The sequence below is a fragment of the Patiria miniata genome, unplaced genomic scaffold (assembly GCF_015706575.1).
Source record: "Patiria miniata isolate m_02_andy unplaced genomic scaffold, ASM1570657v1 HiC_scaffold_7, whole genome shotgun sequence".
NCBI lineage: Eukaryota > Metazoa > Echinodermata > Asteroidea > Valvatida > Asterinidae > Patiria > Patiria miniata.
In genome coordinates this window covers 11,516,441-11,534,065 of record NW_024037074.1, presented here as the reverse complement: position 1 = coordinate 11,534,065, position 17,625 = coordinate 11,516,441, and the positions used below count along the sequence as shown (strand labels likewise).

Below are 17,625 nucleotides of genomic sequence, written 5' to 3'. Positions count from 1 at the left end.
TGAACAGGATCGAGGGGTATTTGGTCAAGCAGTGCGAACAATCCCCAACCCCCTCGCAAGCTGTCATCTCTTTTAATTTCCTCGATCAGGGATCACATTTAAAGAAACTGAAGTATCGGACACTGTCCTCATAACCTAGAAAATATTCCCCTTCCTCATATCACGTTACTGTCACATGCCGAGTCCAAACTCATTATTTTGTGCTTCCTTCCTTGATTAAACCTTACACTGACTTTCATTATCTAATGCGTATACATTACCGACTCGCATAAGATCACTGGACTAAGTCCCGTGATAATTATTTTCTACTTCAGTTGGATTTTCTTCCCCGTGGTGTGATCGTAGGTACGCGTGCATGAAATGTTTCACAGTACATAAGCCTTACGTTAGTGTTAGGCATTGTAAAAAAAATTAAAAATAAGGGACACACGTTTGTCCAGGCCACATATGGCGCGTGTAACCTCGGTATAAAAAGAAAACCTCAGATTGTTTGCTCGCGCGATTGCATGCCCGCCCAACCGTAGCGCTGCGTACCGCGATAACGCGCAGATGTAGCAAGCTGATAGGTCGTTATCGTTTCACGCACGTCTTCGCAATACACCGCTTGATGGTGCGTAGCCTAGCAACAGCTTCTAGTAGAGGGAATCCGGGAGGCACGGAGAGATCGAGTGATGGCATAATACGGAGACAGATAGGAGCCCCTTTAAGTGATTCCCAAGTACACAGATATAACCTTGTTTCTATCAGTCACGGTGTCATTGTCCTTCTGTCTGGGTGACATAACATGTGTAGTTTTGTGGCCATAAAAGATCGCGTCCTTGTTACATTGTATTATGTCAAGGAAATTAGTTGTGCTTCCGATTACATGGCATTTGAAAATAGGGTACATAGGTAGGGACATTTTTTTTTTTTTTGCAATTTTTTTTTTTTTTTGGTACGATCATATCGAGGCTTCTGCGTGTAATCAAGGGTAAAAGGTAGAACTTGATGGTTTTGGGTGTTTTTTTCCCTCATTTTTCCACTAAAAATATTAGGGTAGGGGCTGTCAAAATAGGGTAGGTAGGGAAACCGGAAGCAGAATTATATTTTTTTGGCCTTAGTACTATGTATTAGTCACAATGGTCGTTACGGTCCGCATACGATTCATTGCATGCGGACATGCTTTTTGTTGAAGTAATGTATGAAAAATATCCATGTATAGTCACGTGGCCGTAATTGATCATGTGACCTTTGTATTTAGGTACCCTGGCTTGCCTCTCTTCGATTTGGTCATCATGTAATCACTTACTTAACCCAAGGTGCCAGTTCCGTTCACGTGACCTAAGTCCACTTGACTGTTTGTGATCAAGCGACCCCATCTTGTTCTTGGATGCCCTGTGTTCAAATGTAGTCACATGGGAAGTTGCGGTGCTCAAAAGGCGCTGCGTCATTACCCTGCTCATTGGACCAATGAAACATTCCAAATACCATCTCAGCTCCCTGGGGAGTATACAGCTCGATGCTGTCATTTTAGAGCAAAGCAGCAAAATAAAAAATCAACCGCAATAACCATCTCTGCCCTCACAGGTACCCATTTACTCATGGGTGGGCAGAAGCTTCCTTTCCCAAGGGTACACGCACCATAACCCAAGGCTGGACTCGAACCCACAACCTGCAGAATTACCCGCAGACCTCGGATTCAAAGTTCCAGACCACAAGGCCACGGCACTTCACTGGGCCTTATTGGCAACACCACTCCACACCACTAATTGGCAATACCCATCCGCTGTATCTAGATCGTGCCGATGTTTTTCAGGTCTCTCGTATATATATTTTTTCATCAAATCTCCTTTCAAGGATTTCCGGCCAAGTCTCTGTTTATGTTTATCCAGTTTCAATGTAAGCGACAAAACAGATTTCATCTGGTGAATTATGTTGCCATTGCCGCGTGCTGTCCAGCAACAATCGCACATGACTGAGCCGTGCAACGCAATCACGCAATCCCCCTGAATCAGATATGACGTGTGTATCAATAGCAGTCATTGTTTGATTTTTCCCTGCGCGAAACTATCAAACAAGCAACGAATGATTGCTGTAAAAATACATCGTGTGGCAAGAAGAAAGGATATATAAATGTGGCTTGACAGGATGCGTATGCATTCTCGAACGACGTGACATCGCCATGGACCGTGTATATAGCGCGCTTGATTTTATCGGAGTTCACTCACATCGGAATTGGTATTTATCCTCTTGATATTCGCGAGAGTATAAGTTCCGGGGCCCTTGGGAACAATGACGAAAATGTGGGGGATACCGACCTACCTTAGGGGACATTTTTGATGTGTGCAAGTGCACCACTATTGTTATTACCAATATTAAGTATTACGATCGTGTTTTATTAGATTGCGTACCGCAGACCGTAAATTAATTTCGAAGTCACGGAGAGAAAGCAGCGCATTCTTTTGCAAGGATTTCGAAGATTATAATCGAAATGGAAGTTCCCGTGTATGGCATCATTCGTTTTGGATAGTTTCCAAAATCTCGATATGAAATTTCCTCCACTGCAATTATTTTTGTGTCTCCGAAAGGTATTTAACGAGATACGATAATTTCAATATTTCTCAGTACTATTTACTTATTTTTTAATTTTGCTCATGTATAAAGCTTCTTTGTTTGTGATTCCGTTGGGTATTTTTTTTTGTGATAGCGATCTTTTTTTAAGCTACTTAACATCTAAGTAGTGTGCGATGGTGGCATATGGAGCCTGTCTAACCTAGCAAATTAACAATGGCAAAATGTACTGCATTGAAGGAAATTAATGTTCGCTCCATTGAAACACAGAGAGACTTCTTCGAGGATCACATTAAATCGCGCGTAATAGCATTGATGTCATACCGTCTTGATAACTTCATGCTTTATCTAATGTTTTTGTGAAGAAAATAAGAATGAAGCAGTGATGTAGTCGTGTCCATCTCAAGTCCCTGTGTTACAACTGATAATGTAGTAACCAACGGATAATGTATCACCAACCGATAATGTCACATAAATTAACCGATACTGTATCACTAACCGATAATGTAACACAAAATTGACCAATAGTGTACTAAAATGTACTACACTACCAGTCAATTGTTGTTACATTATCAGACCTAACCGATAACGTAACAAAAATTGACTGATAGTGTAGTAACATTACTACAGTGTCCGTCATTTTTTGTTACATTATCGGTTAGTGATACAATATCGGTCAATTTGTGTGACAGTATCGGTTAATGATACGTTATCAGTTAGTTACTACATTTTCAGTTGTAACACCCTGCAAGTCCTCACAAGTCCATCACAAGTCCTCCAGTCTCAAGTCAACTCACAAGCTATTTAATGACAAAGGCATTCCTTAGTTCTTGCCAGTGTTGTGGCAGTACTCATACCCATGAAAATGTACTCGTACTCGTACTCGCAAGAAATAAAAAAACCCGTACTCATACTCGTACTCGTACTCGTACTCGTACTCATAACAAAGTACTCGTACTCGTATTCTCTGGGAGATGTTCTCCCGCAAGAAAAAAAAAACCCCAAACCTAAAACCTACATACAGGCGAAGAACCAGTTTCTACTGTTTAGGAGGCTTCTGTATTTGTTTAATGCCTAGTTTGATAGCAAAAGCCCGTGAGAACATGTCTACCCGTTGAAATTTGCTCCTACTTGTGGAAAGTACTCGTACTCGTACTCAGTTCGAGTACGAGTACCAAAAAATGTACACGAGTACGGTACTCGTGTACATTTTTTTTGGTACTCATACTCATGGGGAAAAAATGCTGTGTACTCGTACTCGAACTCATGGCAGTGTACTCGTACTCATACTCGTACTCATGGCAAAGTACTTGTAGTCGTACTCATGGCAAGGTACTTGTACTCGTACTCGTACTCATGGAAATGTACTCAGCTGGGTTTAACGTATCCAATGTTATTTGTGACTGGACCTGTGAATGGTAATTGTGACAAGTCACAATGGACTTGTGATTTACTCGTTACCCGGACTTGTAATGGACTTGTGATGGATTTGTCTACGGCACTGGAATGAAGAACAACGAACAGTGTGTTGTTGCCTTGTGTTTGTTTGTTGGGTTGTTGTTGGATTGTTGTTGTTGCTGTTGTTGTTGTTGTTGCTGTTGGATTGTTGTTGTTGCTGTTGTTGCTGTTGTTGTTGTTGTTGTTACTGTTGTTGTTGTTGTTGTTGTTGCTGTTGGATTGTTGTTGTTGCTGTTGTTGCTGTTGCTGTTGTTGCTGTTGCTGTTGTTGTTGCTGTTGTTGTTGTTGTTGTTGTTGTTGTTGTTGTTGCTGTTGGATTGTTGTTGTTGCTGTTGTTGTTGCTGTTGCTGTTGTTGCTGTTGCTGTTGTTGCTGCTGTTGTTGTTGTTGTTGTTGTTGTTGCAGCTGCTGCTGCTGTTGTTGTTCTTTTTTTTTTGGGGGGGGGTTGATGGATATTAGGATACGGTCATACATTGTTGGGATGCCGGACACTTTAGAAATTCGTCTGTCAGTCGCATGAATATTCATGGAACAAGAGTACAAAGTCCGCTTTGAATGCAGTCACCTTGTGTAACAACTTATAAAACGTCAGCGCGATAGCGGGAGATAAAGACGAGTCTTGCAAACAATAACAAGGTGATATTATTATCCAGTGACTTAATCATCATTGACGTAATAGGGAAGCCGTCCACTGGTTTGTTGCTCTGAATTTCGAATTATTTTATTGAGAGGAGTATGAAACGAACCCGATATGGTTGTAAAATTTCCTGACAAATTTTTTCTAAGTTGGGAACTGCTAATTTAAACACATTTTTTTTAAAGAAAGTAATTCTCTCTTAGGCAATGTGGTTTGTAATGCTGCCTATTGTTGTTGGGTCGGTTAACGATATCAATTGATGTTTTTATAAAAATCTCCAAATAACGAGGATTATCTCGTCAATAGAATTTTTTCTATCTTGAGAAAAAAATGTTACGCAGGAACTTCAAAAATGATGGGTATTGTGTAGACAAAAATGGAACCGACTTATGATTAAAAAAAAGTACGAGATGGGGTCGTTGGTACGAGTCCTGTCTGATCATGCGTGTGGCCTGTTCCTCAGCTGACAATCAGCATGCAACACCCGAGTGGGCCTATACGATGCTTAAATAAATTACACAGTTGTAGTGCAAATACCCAATTATTAATCTGGATCAGGTCATTAGGTATAACCGCCGTACTATAATGGCGCAGAGAAAACCATTTAGAACCACGAAAATGCGACCTGAGGCCGAGACTAATGCACAGAAAGTCAAGTTGCAGGGAACATTTATAGCTATTGATTACTGTGTTATTTCCCGCCCTTTTCCCCACCCGTTTTAATCAGAATCACCTTCGCGCCATAGTCTGGTATGATTACTGTTCCGCGCAGCAACGATCGATTGCGTGTAGACTTAATGAACGTCCCGCCATAAATAAGCCCCGTGCGTTTGGACTCATTAAGCGTATACCAAGCCAACCGCTGGAAGTCATTAGTGGGTACACACAGCCCAGTGCTGAAATGAAACATCACACGCTGTCAACATTTGTCAGGGACAGATCTGATATTTAACACTCAGTGAAATTCTGGCAAATGGTCCATTAAGAGTTTCGAGAGAGTTTTTCTTAAAAAATAAAAAAACTCGATCGGAAATATCTCGGAAACTGCGGGCCAACGAATTCGTTTTCATGCATGAGTCGCGGAATTGTGCCATGTAATTTCTGGAAGGAGTAGTGTTTTGAGTAAAACAACAAATCAGGTTTTTGACCCGGCAGTGAACCCATGATGACCTTTGACCCCAGTTTGGTCATGTGACATGTTGGGGCCGGGCTACTACTTTTGACAAAGTTTGGTTGAAATCGGTCAAAATAAGTAGGAGCAATAGACAATGTCAGCATTTGTTACCATATAACTAACCGACTAGCGGAAAGACATGACGATTTGGTGAGCTGCTATCGCAGCAAAATATTGTACCTTGGGGAGACAAGAAAGGTTAGGGAGACATCTGAGTGTCATCCTAAATGTCTCAAGTCCTATATTTCATAATTTTATCGGCGCAAATATCGATTCCTCGTGATGCAAAACGAGTTTAGTTTATAAGTGTCATTAAAGTTTGGATTATGTGTGTGTGCATAAGTCTATGGGAATGTCTCCAAAGGTACCATTTTCCGTAGTAAAAAATATTGTGCCGTATATTTGCGATTGCAGGCATTTCTTCATGGTTATTCCGAGTTTGCGAGTCAAAATTGAAGTGAAATCAATCACAAGTCAGTCGTAAGTCAAACACAAGTCAAATCACGAGTCAAGCATGAGCCACATTTAGAATTTCTCATTCAATTTTGTGATTTCTCGACCTGTACGCCTTCGTTCTTTGCTGAAAATGATAACGGTGCAAGGAGAATGAGCAACGATAATTATGAAGTCAAACAAAAATGATTTGTGTCTCATTGAGCACGATGGTTTTTAATTTGCTAGCTATTTTGTTTTATAGCAACCCGGCCCACATTTTTATATGTAGGGGCATGAGGCCTTCTGTTTCATCGAACCGAAAATATCGACAAAGAATGATGAATCTGAAGAACTGAACATTATCTTTTATAACTTGTTTTGCATAATACACGAGTTCATCTCACTGCAACCTGCAGAACACATGAAGTAATATCAGTGATATATCGAGCGAGAATGAATCACTGTGCTCTATTTAGTTCGCTGGCCGTAAGAAATATGGCTACAAAAATGCAACTCAGTCCCATACCAAAATCTATTCTGTTCCTGTGTTGTAGTCGAGCACATTTCCATAAGTACAAGTACGAGTTCTTTGCCATGAGTACGAGTACAAGTACCAAAAATTGTACTCAAATACGAGTACGAGTACGAGTTCCAAAAATTGTACTCGAATACTAGTACGAGTACTTTCTACAAGTACGAGCAAAATTCAATGTGTCACGTGTTTTTTCCGCGGCTTTTTACTGTCAAACTAGGTATTAAACAATTACAGAAGCCTCCAAACAGTAAAAAACTTAGTTCTTTTTCTGTATAGCTCTTAAAACCCCTCTAAAGTCTTGCGGAAGAACATTTGCAAGAGTACGAATACGAGATACTTTAGTGACTCCAAGTACAAATACGTGTAATGTATTTCTTGCTAATACGAGAGTACGAGTTCCCATTAATTTCATGAGTACGGGTACGAGTACCAAAAAAGTGTACTCGAGTACGAGTACGAGTTTTACAACACTGTTCTGTGCACTGCAAAAGAAAATGAGAAGATAAACTAAAACCAGTACCAATACATATATACTAAACGGCAGTTTTTGCAGTGTTTATGTGATTCTTATTGTTATTGTTTATTAAGTACATAAAGTTTCTTTCGACGAAAAACCGTTGTCAAAATTAATAAAATTACAGTGGAAACTGACCAGGTTCACGTTTAATCAATATCAGATTAAACAGAGAGATGGACTGGAAGTGGATTCGAACCTGCGACTTTGGGAATAATTCATCTCTTTAAAAAAAGAAATCTTTAGTTCAGGTGTTTTCCTCTTATTGTGATTTTGTAAGTGACAGGACACTAAGTGTCACGTTATGTTCGCTTAGACAACTACTGTGAAGTACATAGGCACGATCTGACAAGACAGACGAGTAAAATGTTCGCTTGAGAAAATAAAAAGAAGAGATCGTTTGCGAGCTGTGGATGCTCCTCTCACGCACCTCGTATTCATACATTCTAAGCCGTCCCAAAGGCAACATACACTTTGACAAATTCACTGAGCTGTCACCCACGAGATTTGTACAAATAAACTCCGGCTTGGTCAAGTAAACGGCCATTTTAATAATCATATCATCGTCGTATATTACTCCTTCGACACTTAGGAGAAGAATTTCTCCATCTGGATGACTGGGCAGTGACAGACACGCATGTTTATACGTCATCTTAAAAATAGCCCCATAAATCAATGTTGCTGCTCATCTTCAAGAGAGCTAGCCTAAACTGAAGCTTATCAAAACATTGGGAGAAAAAAGCATGTCTCTTTTTCTTGCTCAGGAGTCAAATTCTGAAACTACGCTCCCTTGCACCGTTCAGGGAGGAGCACACCGCATTCGTAAACATCGGAATGGAAAACTTTTTTTTTTCCCGCCATTTTGTCGCAAATTGGAGTTTTTTTTAAACCAATGCGATTCTCCTATTTTGTGATATTCGTGACAGTGTTTTTGTTGTACCCCGAGTTATAAATTGTTAAATTGAAAGGTTTCAGAATTAAATAATATACGAGCTTTTCAATGACATATCACACAGACACTGTGACATGATTGGTATTTAATATTAACTTAATTTCAAATTTGAATTGACGTCCCACTCCTTATCATAACGTAATTATCAATTTTCGCACGTAGCCAAACCCCCAAAACCCACACCCCCCCCCCCCTAAAAAAAAAACCCTCGGCCTTCAATTTTGAGTCCCATAAAAGAGTGAAGCTCATATCATAGAAAGAAATATATTTTTCAAAAATGTATTCTTTTTTTCCATTGTCGTACCAAATGTAAGTGAAGAAACAGATTCTTCGGTATTTTCACAGCAAGGTCTCGGCGCGGCTGCCACTATCGACATCTGATGATCGATATTCACATCAAAGTCACTCAACCAAGGCCGTTGAACGGCGCATCGACGTTAACGTTGTCTGTATAATGCAGTTAGCCATTCAGTCGATGTATTTTAACGCATATTATTCGCCGACGATCCGTGTTTCCTGAGCCCGTAATTGTCGCTATAATCCAATTACAGATCTCGGCTAAAATGCCCGCCACGTGCTGGACACGCAGCCCGAGCGCGTCGCGACCGAATTATCGGCCGTCCTTCCGTCTGCATTCCCGGCCGATTATTGAATCAAAACACGGCCCTGCATAATACCACGGCCGCGTCAACTACACACGGTCAATCAGTTATACTTCACAATTCCGAGGGCGTTTGTCGAGTCGATTTCTATCAACTCTAAATAAACTGCGGGCTTATTAATGGATTCAGTAACTGGCAGCAATTGAATACTGAAATGCTCCAAGCCGTACGACCATCGTTTTTCTAACTGAAGACCTTTTCTCCCCATTTTTGTTTTGTTTAAATATCGAGTACTCCAAATTGACTATCGATTTTCAGTATCAACATCATCAGAGTTTCTCTGTTCCAATTTCGTTCGAAAGCCCTCGTTCAGTATGCGTGTTACACTGTGAAGGCTGAATAACAAGTGCGTGTACGTGTTCATCTTTTCAAACCGTGGACGAAAAATACCAGAGAACAAAAGAGAACAATATCGTCCACGATTCCCAGCATACGTCCGTGATGGGGGTCGTGTGTACAAAACATATGGGAGTCTTCCTAAAAAGTTAGGCATTACATTCACTGTGTGGACTTCCGAACAAAAGAGGTCCACATAAACCAGGTAGAGGAGACGTTGTGTGGACTTGGGCAAGTCCACACATTTCTGGAAAACAGGTTTAGAGGCATTTTGGGGTTAGGTTTATCCGTGGCAAAATGAAGAGAAACACTAAAGGGGATCATAGACAAAAATTGTGTTGAAAGGGTTTTCACAGTTTGAGAAAAATGAGGTTTTTTCACTGTTTTTTCTTAACTACACGAAACCAAGGCAATGTCCACACTTGGTATGTAACGTAAACATGTGTGGGTGTGTTTATGTGTGTGTGTGATTTTTAAGATTTTCATTTTTCATTCGTCAATTTCATTTAGCACTATAGCTTTTTATTCCAAATTTCGAAAGAGTTAAACCGGCCGATTTAGGGACCAGACGATTTAAAGTGAAGCCATTTTAATTTTAGGTGAAACACTTGAAAAGGATCACTGCCAAAACTCGAGAGTGAAAACTTGATAAATTCGACTGAATGGATTTCAATCTGAATCGGCTTGTCCCTCGGATGGAGTAATTTTTTTACTAAATTAGAGTAAATGCTCACTCTTTGGAAACTAGAGATTGGTTGTTCCCATTGAAGTGAAAGAATTACAAAAGGGAAGTGTCATACGTTATCTGTCGTTAGTTCTGTATGACTCCTTTTTATTAACACATTTAATAATACTGATAGATGCTGTTTACTTATATGGCGCTTTTGACTACGATCAAAGCACTTCACACTATTATTACTCCTGATTATCGGGCCAGTGAAACCTTCCAAAGACAATCTCAGCTCCCTGGGGAGTATAGAGCTCGATGCAGCCATTTCGGCTCAAAGCAGCTCAAATTCCATCACAATAGCCATCTCTGCCCTCACAGGTATACATATTTACCCCTGGGTGGGGAGAGGCAATGCGTAACAAAGTGCCTTGCCTAATTACACGCACCATAACCCCAGGCTGGACTCGAACCCACAACCTGCAGAAAATTACCCGCAGTCTACGAGTTCACTCCAGACCACGAAGCGAACAAGGCGCTCCACACACTGCGACGGAAATTCAAACAATGAAGTTAGCCTGCAATATTTTTATCGCGAAATATTATTCTAATGTCTGCAAATTAAAGCGTTGGCCTTGCTTGGCATGAGCTATGGTGCAACCCATCTCATTAGTTAATTGCCTTTGTACACATTTCCCTTGAACACGTACACCTGAGGTAGCTAATAATCACAGGCCACAACGTCAAGGTTAATTGTGCAGTAGTTTTGCAGTAGATGGTGAGTAAAAAAAAACCCGAAACCCAAATGGCAGGACCAATTCTTTAATGAAGTTTTGCCTGTAGCACTTTCAAAATCTAGGATATGAAACCCAACCAATGAGCTTTCTTTTAGTACAAGAATCATTCAAATCAATCATGTACTTTTCAAGTTACGGAATTTTGAACACAAACACCGTTTTAAAGTTCTGTCCACGGATCACAAAAAAAGGCAAGTGTTGTTTCTGCAAAACGAAAACAATTCACACGCATCCCTATGGCAATCACAGGTTGTCAAACAATGGAAAGGCCACGTCTAAAAAAATAATAGTTAATAATGTTTCCAAAGTTATCATTGGATTATTGAAAATACCAAATAACCAACAAATGCTACCAAAGAGTTCATGAAATTGCATTTTTCTTACGCAGTGAAAAAATCTGTAGCCAACCATGGCTTAAATATCTACCCTTGTGGCAGCCTGTACTAAAGCCTGGCGCACACGAGAGCTATCTGCTTCACCAAAAGTCACTCGTGGCCGATGGCGTAAGCAGCTATAGCTCCCGTGTGCGGTCAGTTTTACCAAAGATTTTGGTCATTCGTGACGCTGCGCCAAAATATCTAACGTGTTTGATATTTCTAGTCACTCGTGCCCAAAGTCTTACTGTGTGCGGTGAACGAAAGCTATCTGCTTTCGGCTTCCTCCTCCCTTGTGAATATTTCGGATTTACCGTTCTACGAACTGATGAATACCCATTAAATACAATTAAACATGGACGTTTTCCCACTTCGATGAATGAACGAGAACTTGCAAGGGAAAACATACAAAAAAAATCGCCGTCATTATTTGAAAAAAGAGTTGACTTGTTCCTCATACTTAAAACACAAAATTTGACGGTAAAAATAATGTTTCAGTCTTGATTTCAATTATTGAAATATCATTTGTAATTGAATTCTTGTTGTAATCTGTAATTCTCACTCAGCTGAGCTCAATGGCTTCCAATGGCATTCCATGGACAGCTATAAAAATGAGTTCTTTTAGTAAAACATGCATAAATTCTGATGGCATGGGTCAATTTCAGTAACATGGTCTTTTAAGACATGTTTCATTTGTGTATCAATTTGATTGCTTTTTAAGAGAATACAATCTCTAATCCTGGTCACTTTCTTCTTGACTCACCCTGTATTGATAGCAGAGTGAGGCTATGCAGTCAAGATAAGACTGTCATTGTGTGCTGCGCTGTTGTACTTTTGTAATAAGAAGTCGTTTGAAGTAATGCGTGCAACTGTAGACTCTATTTTAAACCCAGCTAGCTGTGTAAATTCGAGCGGTATTGGAGCAAAGGCTCTGTCAGGGCCAAGAACCCGGGCTTTGACCCTCAAGGTCAATGCCTTAAAATCCAACCTTTAAGTGGCCTTAAGGCCAAGGCTGATCGAGTATCAAGGCACTATATCACTGAATTTAAGGGACCACTACGCGAGTGTGACAGTTAACAAACCGTGTGAAATATAATTCATTTCGTCGTTAAAAACAGAACAACAAAATAAACAAACAGACAAGCAAACAAGCAAAGCTCGTATTTGAGTTCGATAAAAGCAATGTTCAGCTTCCAAAATCTGACTTGCGTGCGAAATCAAGTGCATCGCCAATTAAAATTATCATAATTGAAACAGACTACTGCAGGAAACGGATAAGTTAAAGGATGATCCCAACAAAGCCAAAAATAACAATCGTAGTCACAATTTCAGTGTATTTGATAAAATCTGCGTGAAATTCAATATTGCTCCGATATTGTTCTCCTCGGCGTACATCATGTGTTTCGGTTTATGCAGAAATCTGCCACTTGAAAATACTAACGACGCTTGTACTTTGGCAAGGCAGGTACAATCAACACCATAAAACACTCTACTGTGCGGTTGCCATTTCATGAGGACAATTTATGCAGGCGTTAATTTAAGCACATGGAGACTTTAATGTTTACTCTCGTCACATTAAAGGGAACATTACACAAAACACTGTAAAACGGAAAGCCAATAACCATAATGTAAAACTTTTTGAGAGTAGGGAGCCAGTCTCTATAGCTGGCGGTCCAAAATGTGGGTGGGGCCAGAGTCATGATTAAGTGGGGGCCCACCCAATAGACCATTATCATGTTGCGGCCATCTTCATTTGTTCCCATTCACATCAACGTAACTAAAGCGAGGCTGGAAGGAAAAATAGTCTGGTTCCTTTTTGCACAACAAAAAAATCATTCAGTACTTTTACTGGATACAGGGAACATGACTGAAATGGTGGCAGCATGATTAAGGTCTATTGGCCCAGCATACGTTGTCATGTCTGGATCCATGGCTTAATATTAATTGCTAAGTAAATTTATGCGATCAGCTAGAATCGGCTGAGCACCAGTCACAATCAATATATATTACATGACATTTTGGCTGGTAACCTGTTTTTTCTAAGCAGATGTTGTCCGTGCTTAGCAAGTTTCTGTGCTTATAGCCGCTCCATGACATTGCCCCGTCCATGTTGTACTTTCTTTGCTGTTGATTTTAAATAGCTTGTCATTACATTGCCATTGACTAATGTGTAGGCTTTATTGGCACAGGTTTAGGAGTCCATTCATAAAGTGCAATTAATCAAAAGCCCGAATACACACGCAACTCACTTTGTTCCCGCAGAATGGCGCGTGCAAAAAAAGAGAGAAGAAGTCATGTCCATATTTGTAGTAATGTTTTAGACGCCGGAAATTAGCTACGGCTATGTGAAGCTTATCTCAAGGTTGACTGAGATTGTCTTTTTACTGTTATTTTTTAACTTCCATTGAACACGTTATTTTTAATTATTTTAATTCCTTGTGGTAATGATATGAAGGGTTCCTCAAAGAACACAATGCACTGTAGCTCGGAAGCCAGTAGATGATAAAGAAATGTTGAGGTTTTGGGGTGGGAGAAAACAATTCTTGAAAATTTTCCAGGAAACCTTAAAAAAAATATCAGATACGAACAAAATACCCAATCCATAGGTTGGTCTGCCCCAGGTCTGAAAGGGGTCGTAAAGCAGGACTCTGAGATCGTTTAAGTCTTCATCTGCACCTGTAAGTCATTGTTTTCCAAGTCTGTCACCGTAAGGAACTGTGTCTCCACAAAAAGGTTACTTCAAAAACATATGAGGATTCTCTTTTTATTTTGTTTATGTTTTTTACATGCAGATGATGTCAACTGTCTTCTTTTTTTTATCGATAACGTCAACTGTATTATTTGTTATCGTGTGGATGACGTCAACCTTCTTTTCTTGTTTTTATCATGCAGATGACCTGAACAATTTTGCCAGTAAGAACCACTGGTACCTACACCAAACATCATTTTAAACGCGTGATTGAAGTCCAGAATCCCAACGGCCATCTTCACACACAAGGGATTTACGACTATCAGGCGATGTACCCTTTGTTTAATCTTTTTGCCCGTATCGTCAAACCTTCGCAAGCAAACTGATAGCATTGTGTTGACAACTTGAAGTGGGTTCAAGGATTCTGGGAACATAAAAAAGTGACGATGTGGCGTCTGATGCACCTAACAAGGTTCATACCATAAAACAAAGGTAGTGGAAGCAAGGCGCAATACATTTATACATACAAAGGTGTATCCGTATCTGTCCTTGAACGTACCAATACCTAAATGGTTGTCGCCGCACGTTGACTACCATTCCGTAAAATTGATTTGAACATCACGCGTGGCACAAATTACCGCTTTGTCTGAATTCCATTCGGTTTTCTGAAATCTATTTCGTTTCTATTAGAAAGATGCCCTTGCTTATTTGCAAGCATACGGCTCGGTATATAACGGGAAACTGTTTACAGGATTTGTATATTCATCCCTGATTGTACCACAATTCAGCTGGTTTCTCGCTCAATTACACCCCCTCCCGCCAACAGAGGAAGGGAAGGGATACTGGACAGGGTCAATTTATCGATTCCCCTCCAACCGTATAACGGGCCTTGCCTCGGGGCTCCATTTCCCTCGTGTCACGGTTCGCACCAACGCTCTCAAAGGAATCGCACCTGCTTCGCACATTTTTAAATCCAATTTGGAACCGCTTACCAATCTCAAAGCTATTAGCGACAACACGCCCCGCTGGGATCCTTCACCTCAAAAATGTCATTGTTAGCCAATTAAATAAAAAATAAATTCTTATGTTAAGAGGTTTCTTTGTGTTAGTATTTGCCTTTTTGTTAGATCCCGTCTCATCCTTTGTAATTTTGGGGTCCTTTTAGTATTTTACAGCATTAATTGTTAGTCGAGGCACGCTATTCGCGTGAAATGGCAATTTCATTTTTGTCTGAAAGGTTAACTTAAATGATGAAATGACAAAAATAAATTGCTTCCAGTTAGGTCTGTCATGTTGCCAATGGTTATAGGAAGCTCGCCGCAGACGTCTGTTTATAAATGTCGATTGGGTATTTTGAGTGTAAATATCCGTTCTGACGACAAAGCAAACGCTTCGTGATTATGACATTTTCTAATAATGTGAAGCTTGCGAAATACGTGAAAGACGGCTCGGGATGGGGGGGGGGGGAATGGTTATCGGGGAAACCAAAACTTTAGAATCATCTTTCCTTCTCTTTGGCTTCTAGCGACGACTGTGGGTATACTTTCTTGTCTGCCGTGTCCAGTCTTTCTGTTTCGTTTCACATTACAATCTTTGGACAGTTATCTAATTTGGTGATACTTTAAAGATAAGCCTTCAATTTAAAAATAGATGTAGGAAGAAAATCTATTAATCAAAAATATATTAATCAGATAGCCGTGGTATATTTAGATATACCGACCATTCCAAATATACGGCGCTCTTGAAGCGGTGCTTGGAGGTATACATGTTTAGGTTATAATGTTTGAAATTTGAGCGTATGGTGTTCGAGTTCTCATTGGTAGTGCATCTGTGTTCGTCAAGAATATATTAATTAATCAAAAATGTATTAATCAGATAGCCATGGTATCTTTAGATATACCGACCATATATTTTGAAATATATGGCGCTCTTGAAGCGGTGCTTGGATGTGTAAATGTAGGTTATATTGTTTGAATTTCTGAGAGTATGGTGTTCGAGTGCTCATTGGGAGAGCATCTGTGTTCATATCGAATCGTGAATGTGCGAGAAATATTTTCACGAGCTCAGTTTAAGTCTTGTAACAACAGGAAATGTTTGTAGAGTGGTAATTTCGCGTTGTACTTTCGGAGAGTGTTTGAGTGTGATGTTCGAGTGGGGTACGAATGAACATTGTGAGGAGCTGTCTAATAGCTGTCAAATCACGATGAAGGGGGAAATCACTTCGTCGTGTATCCCCTAAATATCACGTCATTATGTTTTGTAACAGCAGAACAACGTAATTATCCTTTGAATGATAGATTCATGAATATGAGGAATGAAGTACACACTTTAAACTTACCAACTGTAGCGTTAATATTTCCCTCCACCGCACTGTTCCCATAGTTGCCCCAGCCATCGCTTCCGATCCAGATAAACCTCTGCTTGGCCCCAGCTCTGGTGGCCGCTGCAAAGATGTCCTTGGCCATCTCGAGTTGAACAAAGAGAATAACTACCACTGCATGACTGTTCGTTTGTAGAGTTACCAACTCGGTTACAAGCTCGTCAAATGTCTCGTCCGTGGCGTATAAGGACACCGTGCGAGTGATGGCGATGCAGACGCCCAGCTTTTGCGCAGTCGTACGGAAGGCCTGCTGCGCGCTCTTCCCGTACGTGTCGTCGGAGTTGATGAACGAGACGTAATTCCAACCATACTCCACGATCAGGTCCGCTATGGCCGCTACCTGGTAGCTGTCGGGTCCGACGGTCCGCAGGAAGTACGGATAGCGGTAGATGTTGGACAGCTCGTCACTCGTGGACAGGTAGCTAACTTGTGGGATTTGGTAAAGACCGAGTAGGATGGCCGCTTGGACGCTGGAGCCGCTTCTCTGCGCCCCAACCACGCCGACTATGGGCGGTGTGGTCTCAGGGCAGTGCTCGCTGGACTTGAAGAGAGAGCAGTTGCCATTCCACCGCTGGGGCGGGATGAAATTCAAGCAGTCACGGAGCGTCACGGCGTTGGAAGAGCAGGTGTCGTAGATCTCGAAGCCCAGGACGACACCGGGAAGTAAGCTGGTGTTCCGGTTGATGGCTTCGACGGCGTAGACCATAGCTTCTTGCCGCTTCAGGGCCCCGATGTTGCGAAGCTTGCCGCACTCTTGGTTCTTCTCGTCGTAGTCGTGGAGAGGCACCAAGCCCCCGAGGTTGAGGTCCCCGCGCTGGGTGTAGTGGACACCGCTGTACGTCCCCACCTCGCTGATGAGAAACACCAAGACGAGGATGACGAACAAACAGCGACAGGGGAAGTTGATGACAGCTGCTCCCTGCACCATCTTGATCAAAGCTGCCCTTGGTGGTCAAGTACCAACAACTGATGGTTTCACCGTCATCTCACCGTATACCTGCGGATCTCAAGCTGAGAATAACTCATCATCGAAGTCATCAGGATCATCATTGGCACCTCCTGCGGAGTTTCAGATAAAAGAAAATATATACGGCCGTTCAATCAATCATGTCACATCCGGCATAGCTCACCGTGCGTTGACGTTCTTATACAATTATCGAGAGATAGTTAGAAAATGGATTTGCCCTCTGTCCGAGGTAGTCAGTGCAGTTACATTAAGGGTTGCACAGCGGTATGGTCGTACGTTGATGGGCACACTGTACGTGACGAGGGAACACACGCTGCTCTCAATCGATCGTTTGCGAGACGTGTTACAGAGACAATCACGGGAGACACTTGTCCGTGACCAATTAACTCAGTCTTGTCAAGGAGAGAGGGGAATAGCATATCTCCTCACCCGTGTTATTTCACACCTATCTGACGCCATTAATGTGTACCAGAAAAAAGTTGTCAGTCAAAATATACCA

General features: G+C 41.1%; 1 protein-coding gene across 1 annotated transcript; it reads right to left on the bottom strand.

Moving 5' to 3' along the window:
• Positions 1 to 15,277: 15,277 nt before the first annotated feature.
• Positions 15,278 to 17,087, bottom strand: LOC119744957 (metabotropic glutamate receptor 3-like). Its single transcript, XM_038221181.1, has 2 exons — positions 16,118 to 17,087; positions 15,278 to 15,348 (listed from the first exon to the last, which is right to left on the bottom strand). Exons 1-2 carry the CDS (start codon positions 17,085 to 17,087, stop codon positions 15,278 to 15,280), a joined length of 1,041 nt encoding a protein of 346 aa, XP_038077109.1.
• Positions 17,088 to 17,625: the final 538 nt, after the last annotated feature.